Source organism: Haliotis asinina, chromosome 6 (assembly GCF_037392515.1).
Source record: "Haliotis asinina isolate JCU_RB_2024 chromosome 6, JCU_Hal_asi_v2, whole genome shotgun sequence".
Lineage (NCBI taxonomy): Eukaryota > Metazoa > Mollusca > Gastropoda > Lepetellida > Haliotidae > Haliotis > Haliotis asinina.
Window position 1 is genome coordinate 47693185 of NC_090285.1, and position 18180 is coordinate 47711364.

The 18180-nt window shown below is 37.4% G+C and overlaps 1 protein-coding gene across 2 annotated transcripts; it reads right to left on the reverse strand.

Annotated features, from left to right (window-relative positions):
- Positions 1–2534: 2534 nt before the first annotated feature.
- Positions 2535–15465, reverse strand: LOC137287591 (BTB/POZ domain-containing protein 17-like). 2 transcript variants are annotated; one of them, XM_067819962.1, is made up of 4 exons: positions 15366–15465; positions 9476–9737; positions 8574–8672; positions 2535–8365 (listed from the first exon to the last, which is right to left on the reverse strand). In XM_067819962.1, exons 2-4 carry the CDS (start codon positions 9697–9699, stop codon positions 7267–7269), a joined length of 1422 nt encoding a protein of 473 aa, XP_067676063.1. In that variant the 5' UTR covers positions 9700–9737; positions 15366–15465; the 3' UTR covers positions 2535–7266. The 2 variants fall into 2 exon arrangements, with proteins under 2 accessions (XP_067676063.1, XP_067676062.1); XM_067819961.1 differs by having other exon boundaries at positions 14992–15465.
- Between the last annotated feature and the right edge of the window lie 2715 nt (positions 15466–18180).

Consider the following 18180-nt stretch of genomic DNA (forward strand, 5'->3'; position numbering starts at 1 on the left):
CGCCACTATGTAGCTCTGAATCTAAAATATATCATTCTTTATTCATCATTTATCTCTACATCAGATATTGGGCGTTAAAAATTGTTGCTATCTGTTTCACGAATATTTGACACGTATGGGTGTTTTTGTAATCTTGTATATATGTATCTTTTGTTGTATAATATGTGTTTTCAATATCAATCGTCCAAAGCAAATTTCCTTCGGGATAATAAAGCACCATCTTATCAAATCTTCAATCGACGTAAAACTAAACTCACTCACTCACTTACAGTGCAGGTTTAGCTGGCTCTACTGGAATGACCGCGCGATGACCTTATGTGAGTAAGGTCAATGACCTGGGACTGTTCTGCTATCTCCGTACGAACCTCGTAAGTTCGGCTTGGAACGCTGAATAAAGTTAGTATTTATCACCTGTATTGTAATCCATCCAAACTGCATGAACTGGTTGGTACCCGCTCGACGCCATGTCTGACAGCAGTTTGTCAGTACTGACAGACAAGGGGTGCTGTTACAAATAGAGATATAATATGTAATACTGAAAATTCCACCCTAAAATTCCACCCAACTACCGACAAAGGATTACACAAATAAGGGAGCTTATATAGAGGTAGGGTATCCCTGCACAAACAGACCTATTTCTGTTATGTGTCTTTCATCCTGAGACATGGCCCTTTTCACTTATTTATCCAAAATCGCCGAAATAACTTTGATTGGCATTCAGAATTGGAAACCAAAAGTCACTGTGTTCTGTAATCTGATTGGTTGAAAAACATGATCAAATGGTATTAGATTCCCGGAAACTGCAAGACTATTCACTGCGTATTGACACGTAAACAATTGTTTTCTTGTGTCATCAACAGTGGTGACGTTATTCAGGTCATATTGTGACGTCACAAATGAGCAACTCCAGACGTTACCATGGGAACCAGCTGAAACGGCCAGCTGATGACACTTCACTGCTGTACCCCTACTCGATGTAAACGAGTGCAGACAGTAAAACCCCTTTGGTTTACTTTTTTGTTTACAATGTCGATAAACATCACGTGTTGGCCAATTTCCGGGTGTTATTGAGTATTTGAAGCACGGGAATATTTCATTTGAAACCTCCGGCTGACGCCGTCGGTTCCAAATGCATTCCCGTGCTTCAAATACTCAGTAACACCCGGAAATTGGCCAACACATGATGTTTATCTCCTAAGTGACATACTTGTAGAGTGAATCTTATGGGCGTCAGGTTGTGTGTTATGAGGACACGACCGTTGTGTAATAAATTATTTCCTTACGCCTTCATCAAGTGAATAACAGCCATGATTTGGAGATTTTATGTACGCTTACCAACGTTGTGTGGATTTCGCACACGGGGAATGACAGAGAGGGAGTGAGTGAGCGACGTCAGTTTAACTCCACTTTTAAAATTATTCCTGCAATACCACGCCAGTGGACAACAGAAATGTGAGAACAACAAACTGATAAGATAACAAAGGAGGACTCAGACATCAGGACATTCCCATTAGCTATCGAACTATGACCTGGGCTCATATCTGCCCAGCGACCAGGACTTAATAATTAAATTATCTTTGCCACTATCTGTCCAGTTGGTTACCCAATCACTATAACAAATCACTAATTGCCACAGCGGGTCGGGATGGGTGGATGTTCGCATTCCCCTCCTCTTAAATAGACCTTTTGTAAGTTCCAGGACAACAAATACGGTTTGCGTTTTAATGGCTTGAAGTATTAGTTCGAGTGATCCAATGTCCCACAATGTCATTAGGGTTAGTGAGTGAGTGTGAGTTTTGTTTTAAGCTGCCCTTAGCAATATTCCAGAAACATCACGGTGGGAGACAACCAGAAACTGAGTTCACGCATTGTCCCATGAGGGGAATCGACCGGGGGTCTTTGGCATGATAAGTGAATGTTTTCACCACTAGGGTACCACACCTCCATCCTGGTTAGTAGGATCCTCTTGTAGCTTGGAATCCCCTTATAGCAGAGTGTGCTATCATGATCACTGAGCGTCATGGGATACGATAACATGCATCAACCTTGCAGGAGTAGGGGATCCCGAGTTAGTCTGATTTTACCAATGTTCCAGTATTTTATGTAAATAATTTGTACTTTTAAATGGATAAAATAATAAGTGTCCACGGTCTTTCAGTGGAACAATTATTGGTCAAGCACACTGTCACAGTCTCTGAACCTCATTATTTTCCCTACTGCCTTGCGCTCCCTGCAATGCAGAAGTCCCAGACGAAGCATGTCTAGATTTCTTCTGGTTCAGTTTCTCAATCTCCTGTCTCAACCAGGCTCCTTTTTCAATTTAATTGTCACTTTTAAAATTATATATATTCAGAGACTAAGTGTCATTATATGCCCTTGACACCGTATATAAGCTAGTTCTGATAATTGCCTGCTGGATCAGCAGCTTGGCTATATATCTGATTTGTTGGGAATGAGACCCAGACCTCTTAAAGCACAATCATTGTGACTACTGTGCTACTCCACAGGGTCAAAAGAGACACAAGAGTTAGGAGCAATGATAAATAAGAAGTTTTATTAAATAAAACACTGAATAAATAATGCAATGAGAAGCAAACAATGCTTAATCCAATCTAAAGATACACATTAGCAAATGTGAAAACAATACATTATGCAATCAGTAAACCAGTGTAAAATGTCATCTTACATGGTGTGCAATCAGTGCATCTTGGACAAGCAAGAAAATGTCATTTCGAAAATAGCGTTATGTATACACATATATTCATAATAATTGACAAAAGTGACGCTTGTGGAGGTTTAAGGCTGAGTGAAATCTGCATACAGAAACACAATTTGGACATAACTGTATTCCATGTTTAATGACACCTCATCATTTGTACCACTCCCCCCTAAAAAGACCCCTGGATGTCTGGGTTAGAATCTTGAATTCTTGAATTCTTAAATCACTGATGATCTTCTATTCTTTCCTAAATCCAGTAAGCAAGAAATATGACACTCTTGTTTAAGGTAGCTTCATTGTGAATGGAATCAAGATGCATGGCAGTGACAAAGTTGTTAGATCCACAATCTTTCATGAATTCAATCACTAAAGGCATTTAACACCTTAAAAAATGAAATCAGGAAGAATATTAAATATTTGCTTTTTTTTCTCAAAAACAAAGAAAATCACTGTGCTGTTCACTTTGCCAGTGTACAACTACTGTATTATATTGCAGTCACACTGCTGCAACTCATTCTGGATTATCTCAAGAGTAAATGTTCCGACAAATCTCCACTATACCCTGGATGCATCCGTAATTATCTCTCTTTGCCGGCTCTGCATTCTCACAGTAGCCAATCAGCTAAGCCGCTGTTACTATCTAGCTTGCCTGTGTTAACAAAGATAGCAGTTGCAGTTGCAAAGGTTTGTTCGCAGAGCAAATCAGATTGGGGTGAAAATCACATAGACAAACTGACACGTCCGAAACCCATGAAAAAAATATATGCAAGAACTCCTACCTCTGCATCATTTGTGTTGCCAAGTTTAATTGGTTAGATAATTCAAGAAGAGAAAGTGAATTGTGATTAGAATGCTTAACTTCCCAGTGTAGACACCAGGCCCCGATTTCTCAAAACAAACTGAAGTCTGAGTTTTGACTTGAGCTCAAATTTTCACTTTTTACTATGAGAAAATGCAGGAACATACACTTTCCAGAATGAATGAAAATCGACATCAAAGTCAAACTTACTAGACAATCTGAGTTTGGTGGACAGATTTCTTTAGTTGTTTGGACTTTTATATTCTAAAACATTTAGCTGAGTAAAAATTTAGCTGTTTCAAATTGTCATACTCAGTTTGAAATTTGAGTGAAAACTTAAGTTTGTTTCGAGAAATAAGGACCTGATTGGATAAAATCATCGGCCTGAGCCGTACTTGCAACCAAGGAATAGTGGAGATTTGTTGTATTGTACATTGAGATCATTGAGGTTATGTTGCAACACTTCAAGACCATTTGTTTCCCACATGCTGGTATAAACAAAATCTGAAAACTTCGTAACAATTGTCAAGGACATTAAAAATATCTATTAACTTTGGACTAAACCTTAAATGCAGATGATGAAATTTCATGGTCCTCAGGAAAATTCTCATATTATACCAGTTGATTCCTTATTAATAAATACTCAATAAGCACCTTTCATGAAATATAATTGTAGATATACATAAATTATTAACAAAGTTGGTTTGTGAAATGCAGTATTTGTTGAAACAAGTAGAGCACTATATCACAGCACTCCCCTTTGATTCTGTCATGATAATGCTCATCTGGTAAATATCACACAAAACCTTATTGTAAGTGTAATTTCAATGTTTCTATATAATTTAAACCAATTCACCCTCTGAAAATAGATAGTGGTACATTTGTGTAAATATGTCAAACACATAAATTGCAAATGACTGAAATTGTTTGTATCAACCTTACAAAATACCTACAGCGTCTACTGTTTCCTGATTGGCTGTACTGAGTGAGATATTTCTATGCCACTTTTAGCAATATTCCACCTATATCACAGCAGGGAACACCAGAATTGGGCTTCACATACTGTACCCATGTGGGGAAATTAACCCAGGTGTTCTGCATGAGTGTATACTTTAACCACTAGGATACCCCACCCCCCTGATTGGCTGTACACTGAGTGGACAAGGTTCACGTTGCTTTATATCCCCCCAAAATGCTGCTAATTTTGTATAATGTTTATGACTAAATAATCACTCTATGAACAAATGACTTCAAGCATATATTGCTTTTAAGGAATTATAAACATAAAATGTGGTTTGGACCCACTGTATCCACAAAATGCAGTTTTCAAATATAATATTGACTTGATTCAGCAGTGCAGAACACCACATATCGACTCTACACCAAACATCACAGATTTACACATTGCACTATCTAAAATCTTCATGACTAGAAATGGGCCAAAGATCTTTAAATGATGTCCCTGTATATATAATCTCACTAAACAACATATTGTTGGTACCATAGTAACATGATAAATATATTATCAACAAGGCTCTGTATTTAACATATAGCAGTAATATTCATGTGTGGGTACCAAGTACATGCAATCAAGTCAAGCAAACCATAAGGCTTCCAGACTATCCTACAACAGTCTGAAAAATATCGTTTTCATCTAAAAAACCTAGCTTGACCTGACATCATACAAGGCTGGATTCAAAGCTATACTGAGGGCAGAAAATAAGGGAGCAGATGAAGGCACAAGTGTTCCTTTATTTTTATCAAGTTTCTTCACAAGCGATGGGATAAAAAGCTTGTAAAGAAACCTGGAATGAAAGAACAATTGCTCTTTCATGTGATCCCTTATTTTTTTCCTTCAGTATATAAGAGACTGACTGGATCATACATTCTCACAACCAATATACTGATATAATTGCTTTATCTAAAGATGAGAAATATGGACATCAACTTCTCTATTATGGGAACACATTTCAGAACATATTCATATGCCTTCATAAAAATTGATTGAAATGTGAACCTTATATCTTGTGTTCCTTGTTAAAAAGAAATCAATGTCCATAAATTCTCTCCTCTATGTTATCACCTCCAAATGCTACTCAAAAGCATGATTACAATGTTTAAATAGGTATACACTGTGTATCCAGTTATTGCATTGATAAATAAACAATTTATACATGCATATTACTCTTGTTAAACTAAAAATTGTCAACAAAACATTTGCAAGACACAAGATAGGACCATTAGGACTACAGAAGGTAGAGATACATCGTGACAAAATTGTCCATCTCAGCCAATGGCGTTTTCTGTGAAGAGACATGCATATTATGCTTAAGCTTGAAAATACAAGACTAAACATTTCCTACATAAGAAATCTCAACAAGTAATAACATAAAAAGTCTTGAGACTGATGAAAAACAAGACCCTGAGAAAAAAGGGAAAAAAAGAAGAAACATTACCTTTAAAAAGAAATGTTTTCATTTTTTTTAAACAAGTTAGTAAAAAATATCTGGTTATACTTCATTGTTTTATACAGCAATCAAGGTAGTTTACGGTAATATGTATGTTCTACGGGTCTGTGGCCTGAAACATGAACTAAAATGTTTCATCTTCTCAAATGTTTCTTGGGGAAGGGTGTTTGATATGTTTTCAGTGTAAATAAAGAATGTACTAGATTTCATTGCAAGGTTTAAGATACAGTGTTTAAGATTTGAGATTTAATAAATGGAACAACATGTAAAAATATTTTTCTTCTTGGGAAAAGACCAAATAATCAATTTGCATTGCAAATTACACCTATATATTCATGGAATAGTTTCTTGTTGAACACAATTATTTCTAATGATTTAGCCATGAACACTGTTTATTCAGTGACAGTAAGGGAGTTGTAGACACTTTGGCTAAACTGTGACAATACTGTACCTAATATTCCATATCTGATTATCATACAGTAGAAGTAATGCAGGGTAAAATTCAACTAGCCATCATTAGTGCTAATATCACCATAAGTATCTCACTACAACACAGACTCACGGCAATTGCTGTGGTATGATTGCTGTGAGGCAAAAGATGACTGCCTCAGCAGCCAAATGCATCCTTGCATAGGACTACTTAATATGTGAAGCTTGTTGGTAACGAATCCTTTCACCATGTTATGCAGCTATTCAAACACTGCAACTACAAAGGCACTATGTTGCACCAGATAGCAGGTGGCTTACACCCCTCAAATTAATGGTCAGTCTGACGCATTCAAGAAGGAAGGAACTTGGTGAGAAAGGCATGGGGGTGGAACTATTGCAAACATGTTAATGATATCCCTTAACCTTGTGTGTCTACATGAACTTTGTTGTACATTCAAAAACATTAACAAAATAAGTTAGCATGAAGCATAAATCTGAAATAATGATGTATGCCTGACAACATTGTTTTCAGGCTTTTCTTTAATATATATGGAGAATGTTCAATCTAATCAGACTTTTTTCTTGGGGACATACATGTTTCAATTTTTAACCAAGTTTCAGCATTAATAACAAATCTGTGTAAAGATAATTCTCTGTAAAAGTGTAAAACTGTTCAAAACATATGTAAATTGGTAAAATTGTTTCTAGAATGATCAACTTTGAGTGAATGACCACTGTGAAGTACCTGACATAGGACACACCCTTGCAAATATATCATCAGTGTTGCAAAGCTTTCGTATACTTTTGTCCATAACATCAAAAATTTGTGATCTTAGTTTTGTAGGTACTTGTCACTTAGTATCACCATCCAACAAGTGTGGTCCCATATCTTGTATTTTCACAAATAGTTTCCCATCAAGGTTTCCATCAATCAGGTATGGAGAATCCTCTTGTAACAATTTGTCCAAGTCGATGATGTTTTCTATGGCGAGGGTCGATGACTCCTTCCCAAACAGATGGCTCATGTTGAAGGTGTATGCAATATACCTTACTGAATTCTTTCGGCCATAAAGCACCAGTGTGACATCAGCTTTCAAAGCAGTTTGGTCAGAAAACTTTCGACACAGTTTGAACGTTGTGGCATCGCTCTGACGATTCATGTATGTGCCATATAAGGTGATGGTATTGTAGAAACCGCGAGGGAAAAAGTAGGCAGTGAATTCAGTGCAAGAATCTTGGGATTGATTGGAGGGCATGTAGTGGGTTCGGGCGTGACATTCAACTGTGATGCGGCTGTTTATCTTGTTGATGCCTTGGTAATTCTCAAGCAAAAAAGGAAAACATAGATGGTATTCTTTACTGTAATAGTTCCTGAACTGCTCCCGATTTTCACAAACATCCCCACAATCCATCATCAGAGAATGGTGTCGATAGGCTTGATTTAGCTTCTCTGCAAAATGCTCTGTGTACTTCGAACACAAAGGTGACGATTCAATTGTTAATAGATTCTTAGGCAAGATCATGTTAAATCTCAAAAGGGGCAAGATGTCTTTAAGATTCTCTGCAAGTGAATCACGGTTTTCTTCACATGTCAGCCATTTCTCAACTTTGTTCCACAAATGGATCTCACTCAGTACCACAAGATCTGAGCTGCTGAGGAACTCAACAAGCTCAGTCTTAGTCATTTCGTGCCAGTCAGGGGCATCAAGAATAACATCAAAATTGGACAGGATGAATTTCTGACAGATTTCTTTCAGTTTTTCCTGTCCGGTCATTTTGGCATACTGGTACCACGTTAGTGTTCGGTTTGTGTCAGGAGACTCAACAATGTGTCGCATCATATATTCAATACAGGACTCGCGTAGGGTAGTGATGCTGTATTTGTCTGCCAGTAAAAGGATGGGCAGTACTGTATCCGTCGACACCTGGACTGAGCCACTGTAGAGATATCTGAAAAAGACCCAGGGGAATGTACACGCTTCTCCATAAAAGTCATCACATTCCTAGCCATACATTATTAACAGCCCTTAAATAAGGTGTAAACATTAAGTTTCAGAATTGTAGGTCCAGAAGATAGTACAAGGATCTACAACATGCAAAACACAAAATGCAGAATGGAAACATGTGATCATATACAGGACAAAGAACTAGAACCTACCTGAGGAACATCCCGAACACTGGAGCACACTCTGGGTCTTCTGTCAGGTCAATCTCTGGCTCCTGAGATTCCACCCAACGCCTCTGGTTCAACATGGCTCTAAATGTACAAGCATACATTTAATCTGGATAGAAACTGTGACACATCATCAAACTTTAGAAATTACTTTGGTACACAGATGTCTGAACTGAATGGAACATTTGCAGAAGATCTTAACAAAGGTAAACTTGATATTATTATTTATTATTTACAGTAGAGTTAACTCAGTCTTCTTTGGTGTCCACAGAAGAGAAACAGCAATTACCAAAGGAAACAGAATCTTTCAGCTCTTGCTATCACTGTAAACAGACACCATCGCAGGGGACTGTAATAAATAACTGGTACCAAAGTGACATTCAACAGTCACTTATGGGTTCCAAGCACCTTAAAAGGAACCTTTCATATGGTGTTAAGATAGATTATGTGTTCAGACTGTCAGTGACCATATGTGAATTGGTACCATTTTTTTTTCCAGTACAATCCCCTGTGATGAGCACTAAAGGATATATTTTTGTTGTTAACTTTCATTTTTCCTGGTGTGAAAGACACTGAAGCTGGTATTGGCAGGGTCTCTGTCTTTTCCTAAATTCCAACATTAAGCAACTACTGTAAATGGGTAAAGGACGAAGAAAGCCATTAGCTTCATGAAGGTGCACTATGGTCATGAGCTGACTGATCTTTAACATCTGTGTTTCGACTGGACCACTGATTGAAACTGAGGTAAAAATTATTGCAATTGACATTCATTCTCCACCTTGAAGTAATCTATCAGAAATCATAATTTCTGAAGTGCCATGATAAGCCCTTCCAGCAAGGTACACTCCACCACAGATCAGAATATGCCACATATCTAAGACACTCACTCAAAGACATCACTGGCTGTGATGAGGATGAACCTGTGAGAGTAGTATCTGTCCCTGCCGACCCGTAGCACCAGATCGCTGAGGTTGCTGCTGTTGTAGAGAGCGCTGAACCGGGACACAAATGCTGCCTCATCCTTGATGGTCTCCAATGTCAGATTTTGTTTCTTATTCAACCCCTCATCTTTAGCCTCTGGATGGTGACGTTTGGCAGGAGGACTCTCCATTTTTCGGGATTTACTAAATGGAGGCCAGAATAGGTTGCCTGGAACAGTAACAGGAAGACATGAAGAAACATGGACAAAATGAATAAACTAACAAGGGGAAAATGATATTCACTATTTCTCATTTCATACAGCTAGCATGCCCAAGAAACAAAAGTATATTTTGAAATGTTGCAAAACAAGCATATACAAAATCCCTTCTAACATTAATCATGAGGAAAACAGTGCATTCTTGATTACAAATCCATTTATTAAATAGCAGCCTGAATTCTTATCCTGCGTTTTGGCATCATCAGTTAGAAATTAGTATTTGAAACATTCTTCAAAATGGCTTTGAGTTTATGATAGTTGGATATAGCGAGTGTTTAACGTCACATTCAGCAGAATTCAAATTATATGGCAGCGATCTGTAAATAATTGAGTCTTGACTAGAGTGAGTGAGTGAGTGAGTGAGTGAGTGAGTGAGTGAGTGAGTGAGTGAGTGAGTGAGTGAGTGAGTGAGTGAGTGCCTCACTTAGCAATGTTCCAGCTATAAGGCAGCGATCGGTAAATAATTGAGTCTGGACCAATCCAGTGATCGACAGCAGGAGTATCAAGCTACGCAATTGGTATATGATGACATGTGTCAACCAAATCAGCAAACCTGACTACCTGATCCTGTTAGCTGCCTTTCACAAAAAGAATGCGATGCGGAAGATCAATTCTAAAAAGGATCTTCATGAGTGAATAGTTGGAAATATTTGGAAAAAATCGAAATATGAGGTAGACTTGACATAGACTAATAAACATTACTGAGACACACTATAACAGACAAAAATGAAAAAATGCAAATATTTTGATTGATGAAGGTTAGTGCAAAAGTTAACACAAGACGAAGACAGGCTTAGGTAAACTGTGCCAGTTAGGTCTAAGTCCAACATTTTTTTCTTTTGCAAGCAAAATTTTACTTTGCATGGTCAGAAAAAAAGTAATTGTTGCTTTAAAAACACAGATAATGTTTCTTAATTTCACACAAAAAAAGTGAAATTCAGTGTCTGTACCTAAACTGGTGAGTGAGGTGAGGTGAAACGTGTTTAAGGTCATACTTAAAATGTTTCACGCACATGATGACGTGCATGCATGTGTATGTATGGCTGCTTGTACTAGCCCAGACTTATGTTGCTCTATAGTTCTAGCTCACTCAGAGAACATGCTGCAGCTAAGCATGAACATGACTCACATATATAATGACTCTGAGCCGAACAATCCTTAATGTAGCCATTAGTGTTGAGCACCATGCAGGGACCAAAAAGTACCTTATTTTAACATCTTTTGGTATGACATGGTCTAGGATTGAACCTTCGACCTACCACTCTCTGGGCAGACAAGTACCTAAATTCAAAATTAGCAACAGACCATTGTATTGTACAAAGGCCCTTCAAGAATGTGACAAAGATGGCAGGAATCCTCAAAGTGCTATATTCTGATAATGTGTTTAAACACATATGTGATACATTGGTATTCAAAGTGCTGTGAATAAATAGAGGATATTATAGGAGTGCCCATGTCATACTATGTTTACAACAAGAGCGAGGGATATACCAATATTTAGGCACGAGTCAATAGACTCTCTTGATATTTCCACAAAAACAATAAATGAACACATTGAACATTATAGATATCAGTTCACTTACTCATTTCATACATCATCTCCCCGATCTTGATCAGAAAGGATACTCCACCGTAAGAAGCATAACACCACATCATCCTTGTACAACACCCAGTAAGCATCGATTTATAATCACAACCACAGTTCTGACAGATCTAATATAGAAACTACCAATAATATTCATGGCCCCTTACTGAAAGAGTTTCAAATTAAATTTGCAGCTGATGCCATTAGTACCAGATGAGTACTCCTCAATGTAGGACAGCCTGACCTATCACTGTGATTGAAACTCAGTTCCACACAGAGGAAATTACATGCAAGGTGAAACTGGTATATATTGATACACTGAGTTAGGAGAGAAATAATCTTGATAAAATGCTTCAGTGAGCAAAATTCCGCCCAAAATGGCTATTTTGATTTGAGACTAACATAAGCAAGATTAGTTTGGTCTCCCAGTCACTAAATCATAATTTTTTTCAATGCCACTTTTGTAGCTGCTTGACTATCAAATCATGTACTTACAGAGATTGACTATGGTATTACTAAGTTCAGAAACAGTTCAGTTTTGCAAATGAAAACTCTTTGTGTTTTTCTGGTTTTCTTGTTAACACTAACAGTTTGTAATATGAGATTTTGTGAACTTTGGTAAAATAAAATCTTTGCAAATAAATTTTGCTTGTAGATAAATATCTCACACATTACAAGTAGAGTATGAGCAATTCAGAGATACAATTCAGACTTACTGGGGGGCTACAATATTATAGCAACAATAATACGTGATTCTTTAACTGTGGAGCCTTGGCTATCACTTTAAAAGGTAGATACAGTTTCTATTGTTATCTTTGGCAGTTTTTATAATTAAGAGGCTCCTTGGTCCTGGAGTTTTTTAACCTGGACCTTATCAACATACTCGGTTTTTATGAAAATGATGCCTTCTTTCTCGCTAGCTATTATCCACTGGATAACACTGATAATCCTGTGAAAAAGTGAAGTAAAATTTACAACTAGCATAACTCGATAACTAGTCACTAAATATTGATAAGTGAGCAAAACAGTATGGACAAAAACTTATTCTCTGTGTGTGTCTGTGTCTGTGAGTGAGTGAGTGAGTGAGTGAGTGAGTGAGAGAGAGAGATCCTTGTAATTGGGCAAAAAAATGAAAATCTTTTAATGTACACTGTATTTGGGTTTAAGGTGTCCAAGAACAACATCCCTGCTCTCCACGCACATGCTGTATCTACTTATCCATGGACTCATTCCAGCCAGAGCTGTAGACAAAAACTTTGCAATATTCCACCTATATGGCAGCTGTAAAATATCCAGTGGTCAACATCAGCAGTGAGCAATGATCTATGGAATTAGGGTATGATCACAATAAGACTGACTGACTGAGAACCTGATCCACTAATCGCCTCTTATAACAAGCATTTGTTGCTGAAGACGAAGCCTAATGAGGATCTTCACAGGTCTGATCAACAGTCAAATAATCCATTATTACTGTTATGGCAAGCATGGACTTCTTTGGGTCTTAAGCCAGTTGGATGTCATTCAATCTTTCATGTCACACTGCATTATCAACCTGTAAACAATACAAGCTCAAAACATACTGACCGGACCATTGTGAAAATAGATCCATTAAGTTAGGAAACACTGAAAAATCCTCATGTACAAATATCGGCAACATTGTGAATGAGTCTCACAGTCCACTCTTAACCTAGATTTGACTGCTTCGTGTGACTATATGATCTGTAACTTGTCACATCTAACGGACTACCTGTGTTTGTCAACCAATCAACTATCCCTTTACTACATCTCTGTTCACAACTGGATCTTTCCAACAAATTTTAATTGCCTCAACTTCCTCAGTTGGTGGTTAAAAGATAGCAGCTCCGACAGAGAGTAAAATAGGTGCATTATTAGTATACAACAGCAGCTGTTTGTGTTTATAATATGCTGATGGGAATGAGCTTCGAATCTTGCATGTGACTGACTGACTTACTGACTACTGGAGGTTTTGATGCCCATATGTTTATATTCTATTAGCTCCACTTGCTCATTGGATACAATTCTACTTTCTTTCTCCAAGTCATTCTACATGTTTTTGGCCATTCCAAAACTGTTTGGAATAGTAAAATTTAGATAAACTTTATGGATAACAACTTCTTTATTTCATAAGCAGGATATTTTGATAAAGATTCCTAAACCTATGTCAAGCAAGACTGTAATATGAAGAGGAGGAAAAGTATATATCAAAACACTGCACTCACAAAACAAAGAAATTGTCATCCATAAAGTTTATCTAAATTGTACTTCCCAACTTCTAAAATGCAACTCCAAGTAGCATTACAAATGCATGAAAGGTACCAGGGTCCTTGTTGTAAGCTTAATGTTGAGAATTAAACCTTTACCATATCCATAAGCTTAAACTAAAAATAGCAACCCTCCTAAAAATGTGTGTAATGATGTAAAATATACTACATTGTTATTCCATACAACAAAACAATAATGAAACATTATTTCGTGATGGGTCCATGCAGGAGTTTCCAAACCATAATTTGCTTCAAGTCTCAGATTCAAATTAGATCTAATGAAGACTAAAGACAAAGTAAACTGTTATATCCATTGTAACTATCTGATAAATGAAAATGAAAACGGCACAATGAACAGTATTTGAAATCTGGAATGGTCATTCCAAGAGTGAACTATAACACTGAAATGCTTGGGGCATCATCTGAATACTCCAACTGGAAAGTTCAACCTTCACAAGGGTCAAACACCTCTTGCATATTAATCATACAGAGTAGACCATCTCTGTACACATCACATGTACTCAGTATACCTCTGTAGTGCTTAGCAACAAATGTAACAGCTGAATATTATAATGATCACTGACAACAGGCATTGTTGTGTAGCAGGGTGTTGAGTCATCAAAAAGATGACATCGTTATCTTGTCAGCTATAGCTGATGGGATTAACCTCAGAAGATTCAGGTACAGGACTCAGAAAATATATACTGACAGCACTTGCAAAGACTTCACTGAGACAAAAGGCAATGATGTCAACAATTTCTGATTGGCCCCTTTTTCAGTATTATAAACTTCTAAATCTTGAGTCCATTATCCTTTGGCTAATCATCAGTCAATGTTTTAAGTAACTAACGTGTGTAAAATCCACCTCTATGCGTATATGTGAACCGCTTTGACATTTGTTTATCTTGTTCCTATGTCTAGAGTAAATAGCTCCTTCAATACAGGTGATACAACTCAGCCTAAATTGCATAAGGCTTGACCTTAGGACAACCTATTGACTATATTGAACTTTGGAACAGCTGTTTCTGAACAACAGAATGACAGGTGAACATAGAGGCATAGATATTAGATCAAAGTGAGTGAGTATGGTGTTACACCGCTTTCAGCAGTACGTGGTTTATCGGAAATGGGCTTCACGCAGTATACCATATTAGATAAGCAACAGAAGACAGTGGCCAGTTAGCAGTTACTAGTGAAGTAATGTGCGAACATTTACGAAAGCCAAGTGTGGTTAACACGTGAGACAATGTATATTTGGGTTTTATTTAGTGGAAAGGTGTCAGTTACCGTTGATTTAGATAAATGTGAAAGAATAGATTGTCTGCTGAAGATTCTCACCCATTTTGACAACACCGTGACGTCTCTCTGTCTTTCTTCAAGTTCATCATTACTGGCGTGTGGTCGCGTTTCGTCAGTTGCTGTTTGTCGGTCTCGTTCCCGAGTTCATAATTCGCAACATTGAACGAGGTAGACTAGCTGAATACTAACGCTCACTGCACTAGAATGACTGACAATCATGATGGGGAATCAAGCGGCTTATATGTACCTTTGAAGTAATGAGTCACTTTTGTTCTCGCCCCGGGACACTCTGACCTGGGACTCGTCGTCCGGAGTCACTTCGCCACACTCAACAGTTGTCACATCTGCATATGATTTTGTGAAATGCATTAAATATCATAAGTTATTGCAAAAAACGAGGGTCAGTAATGTACCTGTATTTTACTCAACTTCCATAACAAACGTAAACTTCCGTTTAGGCGCTCTGATGGGAAATATTCGTCAACATTATTATGGCGTCCGTTGTCTGAAGGCTAAGGGAGACAACTCTGAAATAGAATGTTTATACGAGCTGATTCACTTTCTTCAAGTTCGAATACCACAGAACTTTCTACATTTCTGAATATCAATTACGTTCAATTTTTAGTAAACCAAATTCTTAAAATATCTCTAAGTAACATCACTGTGAGCGAAAGGTTGCAAAATGTTAAATATGTGTGTTTTTAAGAATTTATCTATCTGTCACAGTTCATTAATTGAGAAAAGAAATGATTGCTCCAGGCCCTGTTTAATAACACTGAATATCTATATCAAAGTCAAAGAGTTAGACTTACAACAGTTATAACGTTATGATCAGTTTATGAAATATGGCTTGGATTTGGCAGTTTTAATAAACTTTCGAAACTTAATTACTTTAGTCTACTAAAAATTCATATGGCACATATTATCACATTAATTACAATTGGTTATGAAATTATCAGAAACTCCAAATCCAACAGAAACTCAAATTCTGATAATAGGTTTCAAAGTCAAAATATGCTGGCACAGGGAAGAATCAAAATGATGAAAATCGGTTCCAACTTGTGTATTTTTAACAGCATTATTTGGATTGTTCCCGATCCTTCAAGTTCTTACTAAATACATACAAAGTATGTATAATATATACCTCTACATGTTAATATATTGATTGGAATGTTGCAGTAGCCTAGTGGTTAATTCTTGTCATGTCGAACAACCTTGGCAGTAGGATGGCCTAGTGGTTAATTCTTGTCATGTCGAACAACCTTGGCAGTAGGATGGCCTAGTGGTTAATTCTTGTCATGTCGAACAACCTTGGCAGTAGGATGGCCTAGTGGTTAAAGCATTTGGTCATCATGCTCCACACATGGGTGCAATGTGTGTGGTCCATTTCTGATGTGTCCTGCCATGACATTGCTGAACTATTTTTAAAAAAGGCATAAAACTAAACTCACTCACTCCTTGTTCAAATCCACACATGGGTGCAATGTGTGTGGTCCATTTCTGATGTGTCCTGCCATGACATTGCTGAACTATTTTTAAAAAAGGCATAAAACTAAACTCACTCACTCCTTGTTCAAATCCACACATGGGTGCAATGTGTGTGGTCCATTTCTGATGTGTCCTGCCATGACATTGCTGAACTATTTTTAAAAAAGGCATAAAACTAAACTCACTCACTCCTTGTTCAAATCCACACATGGGTGCAATGTGTGTGGTCCATTTCTGATGTGTCCTGCCATGACATTGCTGAACTATTTTTAAAAAAGGCATAAAACTAAACTCACTCACTCCTTGTTCAAATCCACACATGGGTGCAATGTGTGTGGTCCATTTCTGATGTGTCCTGCCATGACATTGCTGAACTATTTTTAAAAAAGGCATAAAACTAAACTCACTCACTCCTTGTTCAAATCCACACATGGGTGCAATGTGTGTGGTCCATTTCTGTTGTGTCCTGCCATGACATTGCTGAACTATTTTTAAAAAAGGCATAAAACTAAACTCACTCACTCCTTGTTCAAATCCACACATGGGTGCAATGTGTGTGGTCCATTTCTGATGTGTCCTGCCATGACATTGCTGAACTATTTTTAAAAAAGGCATAAAACTAAACTCACTCACTCCTTGTTCAAATCCACACATGGGTGCAATGTGTGTGGTCCATTTCTGATGTGTCCTGCCATGACATTGCTGAACTATTTTTAAAAAAGGCATAAAACTAAACTCACTCACTCCTTGTTCAAATCCACACATGGGTGCAATGTGTGTGGTCCATTTCTGATGTGTCCTGCCATGACATTGCTGAACTATTTTTAAAAAAGGCATAAAACTAAACTCACTCACTCCTTGTTCAAATCCACACATGGGTGCAATGTGTGTGGTCCATTTCTGTTGTGTCCTGCCATGACATTGCTGAACTATTTTTAAAAAAGGCATAAAACTAAACTCACTCACTCCTTGTTCAAATCCACACATGGGTGCAGTGTGTGTGGTCCATTTCTGATGTGTCCTGCCATGACATTGCTGAACTATTTCTAAAAAAGGTGTAAAACTAAACTCACTCACTCCTTGTTCAAATCCACACATGGGTGCAGTGTGTGTGGTCCATTTCTGATATGTCCTGCCATGACATTGCTGAACTATTTCTAAAAAAGGTGTAAAACGAAACTCACTCACTCCTTGTTCAAATCAGCATCATGGGTGCAATGTGGGAAGCCCATATTTTGTTTCTAGAAGCAGTGTAAACGTTATTCAGTCACTTCTCTCACATACTGAAATGTTTTATGCACTTTTTCTGAAGGGAAAAAGGAATACAGAATCGCCAAATGAAGCAGCCTGCAGGAAGTGTTGGAAAGTTTGTACCAGTGCAATTTTTCAAAAGACTTGCTGGAAGCTTGGTTTGGTTTGCTGTTAAACAGCAGTATTCCAGCTATATGGTAGTCTGTATACATGTCTCTCACTCAGTCACTCTAGTACTCCATCATTTCAAATATTGATTAGCTAGAACTGTTCATTTGTTGAATATTTTCCAGGTTTTGTGAAATACCTTGTCCTGTCAGTACAAGAATTGAATGTAATGTATATAAATGAATTTGTATCTGATGAAAAAGATTACACATAGATGGATTTAGCCTAACAAAAAAGTCTTTGATAATTTACTGCTGTTTTATCAATAATTGATGAAAAATAATTTATTTCATCCTGTTTGTAAAGAGTTGGTTTGGGAAT